Source organism: Gracilinanus agilis, chromosome 1 (genome assembly GCF_016433145.1).
Source record: "Gracilinanus agilis isolate LMUSP501 chromosome 1, AgileGrace, whole genome shotgun sequence".
NCBI lineage: Eukaryota > Metazoa > Chordata > Mammalia > Didelphimorphia > Didelphidae > Gracilinanus > Gracilinanus agilis.
Genome location: NC_058130.1, coordinates 528963148 through 528980535, shown reverse-complemented (window position 1 = coordinate 528980535; position 17388 = coordinate 528963148). Strand labels below are relative to the sequence as shown.

The following is a 17388-nucleotide window of genomic DNA, read 5'->3' as shown; positions in this document are numbered from 1 at the left end:
CTCTCTCTCTCTCTCTCTCTCTCTCTCTCTCTCTCTCTCTCACACACACACACACACACACACACACACCCTTGTATATGTTGAACCTTAGACTTCATCCCCCAGAAGTCCCTTAGTATTTCCCCAAAATTCTCTTTAATCTTTCCTGTGCCTCCACGTTTGCATGGTCACATTATTGTTTTATAAGTTCTGTAACTCCTCCCTCTTCCTCTCTTCTTCATGAGCATGGCTGAAGCTAGTTTAGCACTTTTTTACTCTAGTTTTTTATGTTAGTTTATCATTAATAAAACTTCATAAAATATATTTAGTTCTTGTATATTAATTTTCATCTCTACATCCTCCTTCATCCAATAAACTCTAGTGATTCCTTATTACCACCAGGATCAAATATAAGTTTCTTGGACTTTAAAAGCTCTTCATAACTTGGCCCCTTCTGACCTTTCCCATCTTATTACACCTCACTCCCTTCCCAGTGATCGACCTCCTTGCTATTCTGCATAAAGATACTCACTCCATCTCTCAATTCTGTGAATTTTCATTGGTTCTCCCTCATACCTGAAGCTTTCTCTTCTTATCTGTGTTTGACTTCCCTGGATTCCTTCCAGGGTCAACTAAAGTCCTACCTCAACAAAAAGTCTTTCCCAATCATCTTTAATGCTAGTGCATTCTCTCAGAGACCATCACAAATTTATCTTGCTTTGTCTTATTTATACATAGTTGTTTGCATGTTGTTTTCCCTATAAGGCTGTGAGTTCATTATGAGAAGGAATCATTTTTTGGCTTTCTCTATATTACTAGCACTTAGCAAGGTGCCTGGCACATAGCTGGTAGGTGTCTAATAAATGTTATTTGACTTGATATAGTTCTTTAAGGTAGACAGAGCACTTAACATATATGTTTTTTTGAATCCTTTTGAATCCTTACAATAACCCTTCAAGGGAGGTGCTATAATTATCTCTGTTTTATAGCTGAAGTAAAGAAAAAGGGGAAACAAAATAGTTTTTTAAAAAGAGAAGAGAAAATAGCAAATTAAACGCATGTAATGCTTAAAGGTTTATGAGGGCTTTTTCTCATAATAACTTTGAAAGGAAGGCAATGGAAGTGCTAATATTTTCATTTTAATGGGGATAATTGGGTCTGCAAAGAATGAAATATGTTAATGAGGGAGATCCTGGGGGATGTTTAATGGGAGATGGTAAATCAAGATCTAGGACTATTCTGCCAAATGCAGGTTCACCTTAATTAAATATTTTTCTATAAATAAGAGATTTATTTGAGAGATTTATATGAGAGATCTAAATCCTGCCCAATCTATAAACTTTCATAGCCATCTTTATTGTTAACAGTGGGGAATAATTAGATCAGACCTTAAAGTCATCTGTCAATATCTGTGCCTACCCTAACATTTCAGAATACATATAAAATGAACCCAGTAAATCATATCAATCATTTGGGCAATCTCTCTTTCAAAATTTCCTATAGGTCTTTTTTTGTCTATTCTTTTCCCCTTTCATATTGTGCTTGTTTTTTATTTGTTGTATTAATTCTTAAGTCCCTTGAGGGAAGAGACAGGGTCATTTATTTATCTCTGTTTCCCTAGGGCCTAGAAGATTGCCTTGTTAATAAGATTTAAGAAATGTTCCTTGAACTTAGTGCATTAAATTTGGTGGATTTCAGAGACAGTGGGTATGGCTAGCTACCACCATGGAACAATTCAAGAAAACTCCTGATGGGGAAATTCATTTGAAAATTAGACCATTTCATTGGGATTAATTTAAATTATAGCTTTCACACATATGATTTGTCATAAATTGTTCTCTTTCCTTTTAGAAAAACACATCTTTCTGAAAATACTTTTGAAGATATTGAACAGCATCAACATTGACATTAAAAAAAATATTGGAAAATGCTTTGCCTCCTTATCATGGATTCACCCAGGAACAAATTTCATATGTGGGAAACAATAGTTTTATTTAACTTTAATTACTTTTTATTCTGCTGAAAACATGGAAATACTGTCACAATGGATTTTTTTCATAAAAATAATTTTATTTCAGTTGCATAGATCTGTATGGAATAGAAAATTCAGGTTGTTCATGAGGGAAGTCCCTGACAATCACTGGACTTTTCAACTATTCTGAAGTGACTTATGAAGTTGCCCACCCCTATTCTTGGGTTGTGGGAAATGGCACCTAATCATAATTCCAGCCACTATGTTATTTAGGGTCATCTGTACCATCCTTGGCCAGAGGCAGCCTATCTCTCTGGCTGAGGATTTGGGGTTGGACTTAACAATAAATAGAATGAGCACTGGATTTGGTGTCAGAGAACCTGGATTTGAGTCCTTTCTCTGCTACTTTACTATCTTTATAATCTTGGGTAAGTTCTCTCAGGGGACCTCAATTTTTTTTTTTTTTTACCTACAGAATGAGATTCTTTCCTACCTCATATCCAATTAGTAAGTCCTGTTTGTATCCATCTCTGAAAAATTCTCTTTCATTCTCCTCTCCATTCCCTTTGCCCCAACAGGATATATGCCTGGAAAAGCAATGAGAACTTTGGGGGAAAAAAGGATTAGAAAGAGAAAATTGCTTGGCATCAGAGTTATTAAAGTTTGCTTAAGCAATAAACTCCATGGAAATTAGAATTGACTAAACAGAAGCTAATGAAACAGTATGAAGTACTAAAGCAAAATGGAAGGATTGAAACATAGAAGAAAGTATAAGATATGTCATAGCAAAAAGAACTGACAAGAGAAACAGATTCATGAGAAATACATTTTAGAATTGTCAAACTGCTTTACCACTGTGACCAAAACAAGAGAAGAGATATCATATTCTAAGTAATCTTTTAAAAAATTGCCAAGAATTTAGAATAAGAGGGCAAAATAGAAACAGAAAAAATCCACCAATCCCCCACTGAAAGAACCCTGAAATGAAGACATCAAGGAACATTATGGCCAAAATTCAGTGCTTCCCAGGCAAAGAAGAAATATTACGTGCAATTAGAAAGAATTCAAGTAACAAGGAATTATAGTCAAAAATCACAAATAATTTAGCAGTTATCATTATAAAGAGGTGAAGAACTCAGAATATGGTATTAAAGAGGGTAAAGGATATGGACTTATAGGCAAAGATCACCTACTTAGCAAAATTGAGTATAATGCTACAAGGGAAAAATGGGTTTTTAATGAAATAGACAACTTCCAAGGATCCTTGATGAAAAGACCAGAGAAAGTGGTCTTCATACTTACTGTGGAAAAACTTCAAAGTAAAAGAAATTACTGTCTTCATTATATTTTATATGCCTTTGTCTTGGATTTTGTTAGGAATAGTCTATTTGTGGGACAAGAAGTTTATTTAAGAAAAAAAGTCTGTCTGTCTGTCTGTTTCTCCTTCTCTTGGTTATGGCCTTGAAAATGGCTAAGGAAGAGGAGAACAGAGTAATACAAAAGTTTTGGATTCTTTTGGGGAAGAAACCATTCTTCTGCTATGGGAGGGAGAAGGAGGCTTCCCTGGTTTGTGTTGAAGCACTTCCATCCTTGAGTATCATGGGAATGTTTAACTTCATCAAATAATTTTGCCAAATACTTAAAGATAATCTAATTCCAATATTAAATAAACCATTTAGAACAATTGGTAAAGAAAGAATTCTACCAAATTCCTTTTTTGAAACAAATATGGTGCTGATACCTAAACCAAGAAGAGCAGTAAAAAATGATGTGCCAATTTAATTAATTTATATGGATGCAAAAATTCTAAATAAAATATTAACCAGGAGGTTATAACAATATATCACTAAGAGTATATATTATGACCAAATAGGATTTATATCAGGTATGCAGGGATGGTTTAATATAAGGAAAACTATTAACATAACTGATTACATCAACAAAAGTAACAAAATCATATGATTATATTAATTGATGCAGAAAAAGTTTTTGACAAAATACAACACTCACTCATTCCTATTAAGAACACTTGAAAGTGTAGATATGAACGGATTTTCCCTTAGATTAATAAGTATTTAAAACCATCAGCAAATATTATCCATAACATGGATAAACCAGAAGCTTTCCCTAGGATATCAGAAATAAAACACTTTTCATATAATAGAATCAGATTTAAATAACTGGATAAATATTAATTATGTATGGGTGAGCAGAGCCAATATAATTAAATCCTACATATACTAAACTAATTCAATGCCTTATCAATTGAATTTCTAAATAATTATTTTATTGAACTAGAAAAAATAATAAAATCCATTTGGAAAAACAAAAAGTCAAGAATATTAAAAAAATAACGAAAAAATTGTTAAGGAAGGAGATCTAACAGTAACAGATTTCAAACTACTACATTACAAAGCAGGAATTATCAAAACTATCCAGTACTGGCTAAGAAAAAGAAAAGTAGATCATTGGAACAGAATAGACATACAATAGTCAAAGAAGATTATAGTAACATTGTGTTTGACAAATGTAAAGTTTCAAGTTTTCGTAATTATCTTTTTGTTAAAAATTTTTTGGAAAACTGGAAGGCAGTTTGGCAGAAACCAGATACACTATATACCAAGATAAGATCAAAATTACCTAGGTGTAAAGGAGATATTACCAACTAATTAGAAAGAACAGGGAACATATTACATATCAGATTTATTAATAGGGGAATTTATGAATGAACAAGAGATAGAAAGCATTATAAAATATAAAATGGGAAATTTTGAATGCATTAAATTGAAGAGTTTTTGAACAAACAAAGCCAATGTAGCCAAGATTAGAAGGAAAGGAAATGAGTTGGGAAAAATTTTTGTGGATAGTTTCTCAGAAGTCTATTATCAAAAATATGTAGAGAACTTTGTCAAATATATATGTGAGCTATTCTCCAGTGGATAAATAGTTAAAAGATATGAAAAGATAACTTTTGGGATGAAGAAATCAAAGTTACATATAACTATATGAAAAAATGCTCAAAATCATTATTGAATAGAGAAATAAAAATCAAAATAACTGTGAGCTATCAACTCACATCTATCAGATTAGCTAAAATAATAAGATGGCAAAATGAAAAATGTTGGAAGGGATGTGGAAAAAATAGGGACATTTTGCTATTATTAGTGGAACTGTGAACTGATCCAACCATTTTGGAGAGCAATCTTGAATTCTATTCAAGAGTTATAAAGCCGTGTATACTTTTTGACCTAGTAGTACCACTATTAGATTTATTTCCTAAGGTGATCAAGGAAAAAGGAAAAGAAACTATATGTTCTAAAATATTTATAGCAGTTGTTTTCTTTTTTTTTTTTTTTTTTTTTTGGTGTGGTGCCAAAGAATTCGAAACCAAACGGATGTCCATCCAACATTTGGGGAATGGCTATACAAATTGTGATATGTGATTATAATGGAATATTATGTGCCATAAGAAATGGCATTAAAAAAAACCAGAAAAACATATGTGATACAAAGTAAGTGAGCAGAACCAGGAGAACATTACACATAGTAACAACAACAATTTTGAAGTACTTTAAATGTCAAATAAGGAACTTTATATTTGATTCTGGAGGTGATGGGGGTGAGGAGGTGGGGTAGGGTGAGCAGTGACAAATTTTGGTAGCTTAGAGAATGGATTTGAATAGGCTGAGGTTTGGGGAAAGTGGCTATTGCAGAAAGGTGATGGTGGCTTTTGCTAGGCTGTTTTAGTTACAAGCAGACAAAAAGGAGAGATATAAAATGAGAATCAATAAAATCTGGTGATGGATTTGATATGTAGGATGAATGAAAATGGGGAATCAAGGATGACAATGAGGTTTCAGTGTTTGGGTAACTGAGAGGATGGAAGTGCTCCCTACAATAATAAAAATATTTATTAGAGGGTATAAGAATGTTTAAGGGAGAGAAAACGAATCATTCTATCACAGATTTAGAGCTGGATGGAACCTTGGAGGTTACTTTACTTTATAGATGAAGTACTTGAAGTTCCAAAATTGTCAAGGGAATTGCTAGTGTCAGAAGTCAGATTTGAACACAAGTGCTTTTATTACTTATTATTATATATATGAACTTTATATATATGCATAAATATAAACATAATTTATTTGTATGCATATATATACATAACATTTAAAAATTTTTTTAATTTTAAACCCTTAACTTCTGTGTATTGGCTCCTAGGCAGAAGAGTGGTAAGGGTAGGCAATGGGGGTCAAGTGACTTGCCCAGGGTCACACAGCTGGGAAGTGTCTGAGGCCAGATTTGAACCTCCCGTCTCTAGGCCTGGCTCTCAATCCACTGAGCTACCCAGCTGCCCCCTATATAAACTTTTACAAATACAATTTAAAATTTGAAGTGTATATGAGTGAATGGAGGTCTGATAATGGAGTATGTATCCAAGGAACAACATAGCTTCAGCAAGACTTATCACCAGTAGGTTGGTCACCAATTGATCATTTTTGGCTACATAAACTTATGGAAAGCTATCTATAAAATTGTAGAGGATTTGTTGGCATTTTTGTTAATGAAGGGAATACCCACACCATGATTTCAATTATCAAGCTGGGAAGGCAGCATGGTAGAGTGGAAAGCACATACACATATACTATCAACTCTCAGAGGCAAGGATGATTCCATATTTCTTAATAGAAGGTATAACATATCTATTACTAAAAGATGAGAATCCTAACCTCAAATATAGACCACCTGCAAATTTATATACTTTAAACATGGCATTCATAGTTTATGTAATTTAAGAAAATCTATTGCCTAAAATATATACAAAATATATTTTATAAAATATAACATATTGTCTAAGAAATGAAAAGGGTATGTCAAAATGTCCCATGGGTATAAAGAACAACTTATTATCAATTCATTAATTATTACACAAACTGCCCCAAAGTGATGTAACATGTATTCTTCCTTTATTTATATTATCAGTCCTCACTCAAAGCTTAGTCACATACTACAAATATATAAAACAGAGGAGATGGAGAATGGTATGGATTTGAAGTCTACATGGAAGATCGTTTTCTCTTTGAAACATGCCACCCACATAATAACGTCAAAAATAATTGATGTAAAACATTGCCAGGGATAGAGTTTAAGGCTATTAGGAACCTACCTAGTCTCAAATGTCTTCTCATCCCTCTTGACTAGAACTGAGTAGAGCTTTCAAATGAAGGAGGAAGTCATGCCAAAATAATCACTCTAGACATGTACATACATGTATAATATGCTAACACACCCCTAGGATATCCATGTGGTACCACTAAAAATACTTAGTCATCTCATGGAAATTTTTTCTAAAGATATTTCTTCAATGATCTCAATGAACATAACAATTTTAAGGTTTGCTTAACAAAAATAGAGACTGAAGGTTTTGAACTTGAGTGAAGAAATAAAGTTGAATCAATGGATGTAGGCAATCCTTGTGACTACCTTAGTTTTAACTAGTTAAGTTAGTCTTAAATTGAGCATAAAGGCTATGAATGTGTATGTATATATTTTTAATTTCTTAAAATTTTTTTATCATGCAAACTCCACTTCCATACTGACCATTGTTGTAAGAGCATGCTCATTCATAACTAAAACCCCAAAATAAAATCATAAACACACTGCTCTGAAAAATAGTATGCTTTGATCCACACCCATCAGACTCCAACAGTTCTTTCGCTGGAGGTGAATAGCATTCCCCATTATCAATCAATCTGGGACGATTTCAGGATTGTCCCAGATAATTGCATTGCTGAGAGGAGCCAAGTTTTTAGTTTATCGTCATACAATATTGCTATTACTGTGTACAATGGTCTCCTCGTTCTGTTTATTTTACTGTGCATCAGTTCATGCAGATCTTTTTAGCTTTTTCTGAAATCATCTTCCTTATCATTCCTTATAGCACAATAGTATTCCATCACCAACATGACCACAATTTGCTCAGTCATTTCCCAGTTGATGGACCTCCCCTCAATTGCCAATCCTTTGCTGCTACAGAAAGAGTTATTAATAATAATAAATAAAATAATAATAACATTATTAATAATTTTGTATAAGTAGGGATTTCCCCCTTTTTAACTCTTATGGATCAAGTAGTGGTATTAAAGGATCAAAGAGTTATGCACAGTTTTTTAGCCCTTTGGGCATAGTTTCAAACTGCCCTCTAGGATGGTTGGAGCAGGTCTGAACGATAGTTTTAGGGCATATCTAAACAATCCGCCATACTGTATTGATAGTGTTAACAATGCAATTCAATATCAATAAAACAAAGCTTACATTATTGTAAGGCATTTATAGAAAGAAGAAAACTTCCTTTTCCAAAAGGAAGGAGGATGGATATTCTCATGGCATAAGATAAAATTAATCAAAGATTCCAGTATGGCGTAGGTGGGGGTTGAAAGAAATGAGGCGGGGAGGCCAATAAGGAGACTGTTGAAATGCCGGGTTGGGACCTTGAGCAAGTCATTTGGAATCCTTGGACCTCCATTACCTCCTCCATGAAATGAGGAAGTTATATTAGATTATCTCAAAAATCCCTTCTAATTCTACCTCCACCATGAGATCTTTCAGGCACAACATATTCTATTTCCATGAAGGAAAAGTTTACAACTGTACAACATCTAGACAGTTTGGTGTGTGCGTGTGTGTGTGCGTGTGTGCGTGTGTGTGTGTGCGTGTGTGTTGTAAAAATGTATGTATATATTGTGAGGGTTTGGCGTGGGAGTGAGTGACAGGCCTGGGTGTGAATGTGCCTCAGCTCCCCTCTCAACGCTCTCCTTTTGCCGAGGACAACAGAGGAGGTTTCTCTGCAATGGCGGACCCCAGAGGAGGGGAGTGGCCGGGGGGGGGGGGCTGCAGGGAGGCTTTCCTGCTTGCAGAGGTGGGCGGTGACGCCCCCATGGCCAAGGCCCGCACCGCAGGGGGCCTCCCTCAAAATGGAGTCTGAGCAGAGCAGCTGCTCCAACCCCTTTTCCCCTCTTTGCCTCCTCTAATGACGTCTCCTTGATCTGACTGCGAATGGGTTCATTTTGTAGGTGAACAAGGCAGCTGGAGAAGGGAGAGGATGGAGGAATAATGGAGGGAGAGGTTCGAGGGAAGAGGAGGCCCTATTTGGGGTTTCTTGTCTTCTTCAGCAGAGCCAAGATGGCTCCCCTCCATCTTAACTCCCCTCTTATCTAATCAAAGTCTCTCTCCTACCTTCACCTGCGGCAAGCGTAGGGCTCAGGAAGGGCTCTTCAGGGGGACCCCCTGAGGTAGGGGATCCGCCCCTTCTTGGCAGCCATAGTTGTTGGTTCTTCCTCTAATGGAGGCTCTCGAACGACAGGAACCTTCTTTCTCTTCTGGGCAAGAGAAAATGGAGGCCCGGCCTTTCCACAGGTGGGAATTGAGAGCTCCAGCACTTCGCTCCTCACTCGATGGAGTTCGGAGGGCAAAGACCTTTCCGTTAACGGTTTTTCCCATAATCCTCTTCTCTCACTCCAACTGTCACTGCCCCGCCTGTCACATGTCACATGTCACATGTCACATTCCAACTGCTGTCAACTCCTTCTCAGTGGGCCGAAGGGCCAAAAGCTTGATGCGGTTTTCCTTTCCACAGTGTGTGTGGTCTGGAAGGATGCTTATGGCTTATGCTACAGATAGAAGTTTCATTCATGGGTTAAATTTACTTGAGTCTTGGAGTTTTTGTAGTCCCAGTGGAGAGCAATTTCATTCTCTGACTCATTATATATTTTTTCTTCCTTTTTTTTTTTAACTCTAGGTGGAAGAGTGGTAAGGGTAGGCAATGGGGGTCAAGTGACTTGCCCAGGGTCACACAGCTGGGAAGTGGCTGGGGCCGGATTTGAACCTAGGACCTCCTGACTCTAGGCTTGACTTGCAATGCACTGAGCTACCCAGCTGCCCCCTGACTCATTATATTTCTATGGTTTCTGAAGCAGGGTCCAGGCTATGGAATCTTGAGCCATGTCTTAGCGTCAGGGCTGTTCACCACTTTCCTCATTACTGCCTGCTCTGGCATCCAGTAAATTGTTGTATCTTTGCCCAGGTCAGGGGAGGGATGATACATGGCTCTCTTTCTCTTGACAATATATCTTGAGTTCCCCATACCGTAGACCAGTGGTTCCCAAAGTTTTTTGGCCTACTGTCCCCTTTCCAGAAAAAATATTACTTAGTCCCCTGGAAATTAATTTTTAAAAAAATTTAATAGCAATTAATAGGAAAGATAAATGCACGTGAGGCCATCACCGCCCCCCGGATCACTGCAGCACCCACCAGGGGGTGGTGGCGCCCACTTTGGGAATCACTGCCTTAGAGGAAAAATGCATAATTCAACAATTTCATCTCAGCAGATCTGTATTTTTCCAGTTGTCTTTTATGCTGGGGAGTGACTGATCCTATTCTGAACATGAGCAGCCTGAATGTTAACCAAGTAGTTTTTTTTTTTTAAATAAACCCTTACCTTCTGTCTTGGAGTCAATACCGTGTATTGACTCCAAGGCAGAAGAGTGGTAAGGGCTAGGCAATGGGGGTCAAGTGACTTGCCCAGGGTCACACAGCTGGGAAGTGTCTGAGGTCAGATTTGAACCTAGGACCTCCCATCTCTAGGCCTGGTTCTCAATGCACTGAGCTACCCAGCTGCCCTCTCCAAGTAGTTTTTAAAATACATTTTGCTACAATATTTCAGATTCCAATTTCCTATTCTGTCAATCAGGTAAGAGCAGTGGTACCTTGGAGAAAAATATGAGACAGAGAGCTAAATCCAGGTCACCGTAGTTGTAGCATTTTCATCTAATGTAGATGTATTCGCTTCTATGTAGAGAGTAAACCTTGTGAGTGTCTACCATGTTAGGAAAAAATGCAGTAAAATAATCCATGGTAGAATTTTAAGTAGGACCCCAGAAAATGTAGATGGCACAGTGGATAAAGGACTAGACCTGGAGCCAGGAAGACTTGAATTCAAATTCAGCCCCAGACACTTACTTGCTGTGTGACCCTGGGCAAATCACTTAATACTGTTTGCCTCAGTTTCCTCTTCTGTAAAATGAACTGGAGAAGAAAATGGCAAACCACTCTAGTATTCTTGCCAAGAGAACTCCAAATGGGTCACAAAGAGTGGGACACTACTGAAACAACTATACAACATCAAAAAAGAACAAAAATGCTAAGCCATATTCTGAGTTGTAATAAAGGATGCTGCTCCCAGAGAACAGATAATGAAACCTATCTTCATCTTCTGAGGTGTTGGAGTACAGGGCAGAATATTTCATGTGGTCATTATAACGTTTGCTTTTGCCTAACTATTTTTTTTATTATAAGAAAGAATTCAGTTCTGAAGGGATACAGAGATATATAAAAAAATTAATTAAAAACAAAAATCGTCCTCGAAACTTACTTTTAAGAAGAAAGACAGCTTATAAGTACTATATATAGTAGGAGCAAAGATTTCCTTTTATTTTCCGGGATCTTTTTTCCTTCTTTTTGTAAGAAATTGTTACATGTTGTATTAAAATCCTCATTTTATAAAAGTGGAGTCTTGAGTTAGACAGATAGTAAGTAGCCTAGGGGTCATACAGCTAATAACTATGTGAATCAGGATTTGAACTCATCTCTCTAACTCCAGGACATTTGCTTTATTATCTATACCAACTAAAAGGGGACAGCTGGGTGGCTCAGTGGATTGAGAGCCAGGCCTAGAGTTGGAGGTCCTGGGTTCAAATAATTCAGATAATTCCTAGTTTTGTGACTGTTGGCAAGGTTAGTCCCATTGCGTGGCTCTTACCACTCTTCTGCCTTGGCACCAATACACAATATTGATTCCAAGACAAGATAAAGGTTTAAAAAAAAGCCATATAAGGCCTGCTTATATTATATAACTATTATCACAGGTAGGATTTGAACCTAGATCTTCTTGACTCTAAACTAGCATTCTTTCTATTCTTAAAAATCAGTACAGACAGTTCTCTGAGTTTAGCCCTTATATATTGCACAGCACTTTTTATTATTATTATTTTTTAAATCCTTACCTTCTGTTTTAGAATCAATACTGTGTATTGGCTCCAAGGCAGAAGAGTGGTAAGGGTAGGCAATGGGGGTCAAGTGACTTGCCCAGGGTCAAATAGCTAGGAAGTGTCTGAGGCCAGATTTGAACCTAGGACCTCCCATCTCCAGGCCTGGCTCTCAATTCACTGAGGCACCCAGCTGCCCCCCTCACAGCACTTTTTGGAAAAGGAAAGAATTTGGTTTTGATTTTGGAATGCTTTTTGTTTTCAAATGTATAAATAATATGGAGCAGCCAGCTATTGCAGAGGATACAGTGCTGGGTCTGAAATCAGGAAAACTCATCTCCTTGAGTTCAATTTTGGCAACAGAATTGACTGGACTCTGACCCTGGACAAGTGACTTAGCAGAGATGGTTTGAATCTGTCTTGATAGAGGGTTCCTTTAATCTTCCTACGTCAATGAAATCACAGCTCTAGTCTTGATCCCTTTTTATTAGATTGCTTGAAAGCCATTTGTAAGTCAGACATCATTTTAATGTATAATGTCCCCTATTTGAGTCAAAGGCTGCAGGGCTGCTTCTCACAACTCTTCTTTCCCTGGCAGCCTGGGGAATTTTTAAGAGTGGTTAACCTTTGAGGATTGGAACTTGGCACTTTGGGTTTGCCAAGGAATTTACTTCCCTGCCAAGGCAAGCTTGTTGGCAAGCTTGAGCATTAGAATCAGAGGTGGCTTTATAACTTGGCAGCCAGTCAGAGGGGACAGCAAGGTAGTGTGGTAGATAGATAGAGTGCTGGATCTGAAGCCAGGACCACGCATCTTCCCAATTTCAAATCTGCCCTCAGATGCTTATTAGTTGGGTGACCCTGGGCAAGTCACTTAACCCTATTCATTTCAGTTCTTCATCTGTAAAATGATCTGGAGAAGGAAATGGTAAGTTGCTCCAGTATCTCTGCCAAGAAAAGCCCAAATGGGGTCACAGAGAGTTGGATATGACTGAACATCAGCCAGTCATAACAAAGATTACTTGGTATTTTATCCCAGATGCTATGGAAGTTTATGAGCTTTATGCCGGTCCATAGATAAACATTTTAGCAGTCTGTCAATACCTCCTATTGCCAAGATCCGTGCGAACAGAGCTAGAGGCTCACTTTTAGATGACACAGATGCAGCTTCTGGAGGATTGACATTTTCCACTAGAAAAAAATTGATTTCCTCACTACTCTAAATGGAATGAATCTAGAGGAAGCACTTCAATCATTTCACTAAAAAAAATAAGCATTATGTTTTGGGTTTGACCCACAGTTCATATGGCTCTGGCCATCTACCATTTTAGTTCATCCAGTATCATTTTTATTATTATTTTCTAACTCTTACTTTCTGCCTTGGAATTGATACTTAGTATCAATTAAGTCTTAATCAATTAATTAAGATACTAAGTCTCAGTTCCAAGGTAGAAGAGTGGTAAGGGCTAGGCAATTGCAGTTAAGTGACTTGTTCAAGGTCACACAATGAGAAAGTATCTCACGGCCCAAATTTGACCCCAGGACCTCTCATCTCAAGATATTGAGCTACGCCCCCAACATTTTTATTTTTTATTTGATAAAGAATGGATTTTTGATCTTACCCCTCTTCAGAGTATTTCATAGTCTATAAAGTAAAAAAATGCCCAAGTACATATCTGTTTGTCATCATTGTTTTTCAGTGATGCAAGGCATTCCATTAATGACTTCTTACTACCTTCCCTGATGCTTTTCCAGGTCAAGAATATAATTAGATTTCCTCAGATCAGAGAGAGAAACTTGAAGTGGTTGTAGATGAGTTTAAGTAGGGATTTCTAATCTGGAGGGTCTATTAACTTGTTTTTTAAAAAAAGGAGAATTATTTTTTGAGAGAATTGATTTTCTCTGTAGTCTCAAGCACCAAAAAACATTTTCCTGAGATACATAGTCTTTAAGAGAATAACAGAGTGGGTAGAACTCCTGCATTAAAGGATGAGCAATAAAATAGACAAAAAAAGAAAAATATGAGGTAAAAAATAAGGGTTAGAAAAAATCTGATAGTCACAAAATTCACTATTTATTCTGCATTAATGACTTTGTGCCTGCAACTGGGCAATGGGAATGTTCAGAAATGAAATATGCTATTATTTGCTACCCTATTTTCTCAATCTCTAGAGACTGATTGTGCATGATTGATTTTTATAATTCAGTAAGTAAGCAAAAAGCATAATTAGAAATATCAAAGTTAAATGGTATTATGCATGCAGTAGTTGTTATAGAAGGCATTGATCTAGGAGTTCCCAGGTCAATTTGATGGAGTTACAAGGAGGTACACTTTATTGGGATTTTGATCGATTATCCCTTTGGAGAATACTGGTATGTATTTGTGATTAATTGGATAGGCCTCTAAACTTTCTTGTACTCCAAATCTACTTCTTATGATGTCCTGGGTTTCTTCTCTCTCTCCCTCTGGATATCCTTGAAAAGGGAAAAGAAAGGCCAACTCTTTAACTGATCCCCTTTTTATAAACCCAAATACAAAGGAGTGAATGGCTATCACCTCCCAACACTTCAAGCTAACAACCAGTGATGACCTGTATAGCCTCCATGGGAAGATGAAATCAAAGATCCAATTGGGCTCACTTCCTCTGTAGCTTCATCCAGGTGATCATCAGTCAGTCAGTCCATAAGCATTCATTAATACTATACTAATCAATAATTTATAATGACTAGTTATATGATTAAAATTAATTGCTGACTTTTAAAAAATCCTATGTGATTTACTGTTATTCACCAGGAAATAAAGATTAGATATTTAACATGCCAGGCTGGCCTCTCCCAGGAACTTGTCTCTTGAAAATAAATGGGATAAAATGCCAAACTTCTGAAAGGTGCTCAGTTTGATGGACTTGATTAGAAGAATTACTCTACAAAGAGGCTAATCTCTAAGACGTCTCACACAAATCAAAAGTACTAATTTATGATGTTTGCCTTTATGTAAGTTAAACTTATGTGGAATTTCATAGTTGTTATTCTTATCTTGGAATATGTAAGAATGAAAAGCAAGCCCTGACATTTTTGAAAGAGTTGGCAGTTAGAATGTTGGAGGAGGAACCAAGTGACTGTTGGAAGGGAGCAGAGACTTCTGGGAGAAAAACCTGGAGAAGGGGATTTTGTGGGGTGAAGCCAGAGAAGGAGGTTGGAGTGAGCTGGCTCTGTGATCCCCAGAAGTGGCCTTTGGGTTTCCCAGAAAAAAAGAAGACCTATTTTCTCCTGAGACATCTTGTTTCCAGAGTACCACTTGTATCATCAACTGTGCCAACAGAGTTTTGGGGTTTTCTGGACTTCCTTTGGGGGAGCCATTCCCTGAACCTCACCTGCCTTGGGCTTTGCTCAGCAGTACCCCTGAATAGATCTACAACAACCATGACTTTAGGATTATAAATAGAGGGCTTGGGGAAAGTGAAGCTGTATTTGGGGAACACCCTGTCTGGACTTTGGGTCTGGGACTCGGTGGGTACCTGGCATAGTGATGGACTTTTGGGATTAGGGATTACCTTACACTCCCTTTCCTGTTGAACCCCTATTTCCTTTTCCTTTACCTTGTTATGCCTGTAATAAATACCAGATATTTCCTAGATCAGATCTGTGTGATTCAGTTGGAGGGAGGCATACTAGTAGGGATAGTCCAGGGAGTGAGACTGATCTCCATTTTAAGCCTGATTTAGGGTTCTTGGGGACTTTGGTATAGTTAGTTGTTTTTGCTTCTCTCTTTCAAAACTAACTTTTGTTAATATGGAAAAAGGGTATATATTTTCATTTAATTTTTGGTATTGGCTGATTGCATACAGATTTTTTTTACAAATTATTTTATTAATAAATCTCAATATGAGTGCACAGGACCCAGGAGAGTGAATATCTTTTTTTCTGATTTCTCATTGCCTTTATCCCAATTTTATGCATTACTGAGGTATCCTGTACCAAGTGAATATGGACAAAGACAAAGCACTGAAATATATTTCAAAGGCTTGGAGAAAAACCTGAAGACCTCACATTAAAATAGCTGCCAAATGCTGACAAAATGACCTTCTCTTTTAAAGTATTTCTTATTTCTAAAGTAAAGAATGCCTTAAAATCCATTATGAAAATGTATTGCTTATATGTAATCATATGGTTTAGTATTTCTGTATTCAGACATGTTCTTAATATGTGAGACAACCTTTTGATGTCACATTTGATGGTTAATTATGTTCTATCGGCAACCATTTTATTGCGTTAACCTGAAGCCACCAACTCATTTCTTTTGCTCAAAAGAAGCTTAGATTCACAATAATTCTGTATCTTCTGACATGTTTATATGAACCAAAGAAAAAGACTGAGACATAAGCAATTTGCTATTTGGGGATGTCTTAACAAAAGAATTTGATATTTTATGAAATTTTCCACCCCGATTCTGTAAGAGTGAAATTTGGGAGATGCCATTTAAAAGTATATATATGTATTTTCTATGGACACGTGGAAATTATCAAACTACATTTCCCGTGGTCCAATGGGTTTCTGGTTCCGGTTCTTTGGGCTTGGGGACGCCTATGTCTCCACGCAGAGAACAGTGATAATTTCCATGTGTCCATAGAAAATACATATATATACTTTTAGATGGCATCTCCCAAATTTCACTCTTACAATTCCCTCTATATATAAAGAAAGAGAGGGTATTTCTTGTCATGTAATTTCTTTGAAGCCAAGGTTGGTCATTATAATTTTTCTGCACTCAGTTTCAAATGATTTTGCTTTTATAATCTTTATATTTACAATGTTAGGGTCACCATGTAGACTGTTTTCATGGTTCTGTTTACTTTACTTTGCCTCATTTCATAGAAATATTTCTATATATTTTTGGATTGTCATATTGGTAATTTCTTAGATAATTTAATAATAATTAGATAATTTCTACAGTACTATTCTATTACACATCTTGGCTACCCAGACTATGAGCATTATTGTTATTTTACATCCTTAATTATGAAAAAAGGCTGCTATGGAGGCCTTCATTTTTTTTCATTCATTTCTTTGTGGTATATGCCTAGTCATGAGATCTCTGAGTGAAAGATTTAAGGACATTTTCATGACTTTTTTTTCCAAATTATTTCAAATTACTTTCATGAATGACTAGCTCAGGTTAGAGTTCCACTCATGGTGCATTAATATGACCCATGTATGTTTTTTTGGTTGTTGTTTCTTTAATGACAAATAATCATCCAAGTAATACTTCAGTTTAGATTCTTAAATTTCATGAAGGTTAGTTTCCAATATTAGTGAAGTTGTAATAAATGACTCAATTACTGTATAAAACAATTAAGATCAAGAGAGGCACTGATACATTTTTTTTATCATGATATGTTC

At 36.6% G+C, this 17388-nt stretch overlaps 1 protein-coding gene across 1 annotated transcript in view; it reads left to right on the top strand.

Annotated features, from left to right (window-relative positions):
- MEP1B (meprin A subunit beta) overlaps window positions 1-10803 on the top strand; it is a 46934-nt gene extending 36131 nt beyond the window's left edge. Inside the window, exon 13 of the mRNA XM_044682846.1 lies at window positions 10750-10803. Coding sequence (XP_044538781.1) covers window positions 10750-10803 — 54 coding nt within the window. The remainder of the gene's footprint in view (window positions 1-10749) is intronic.
- Window positions 10804-17388: the final 6585 nt, after the last annotated feature.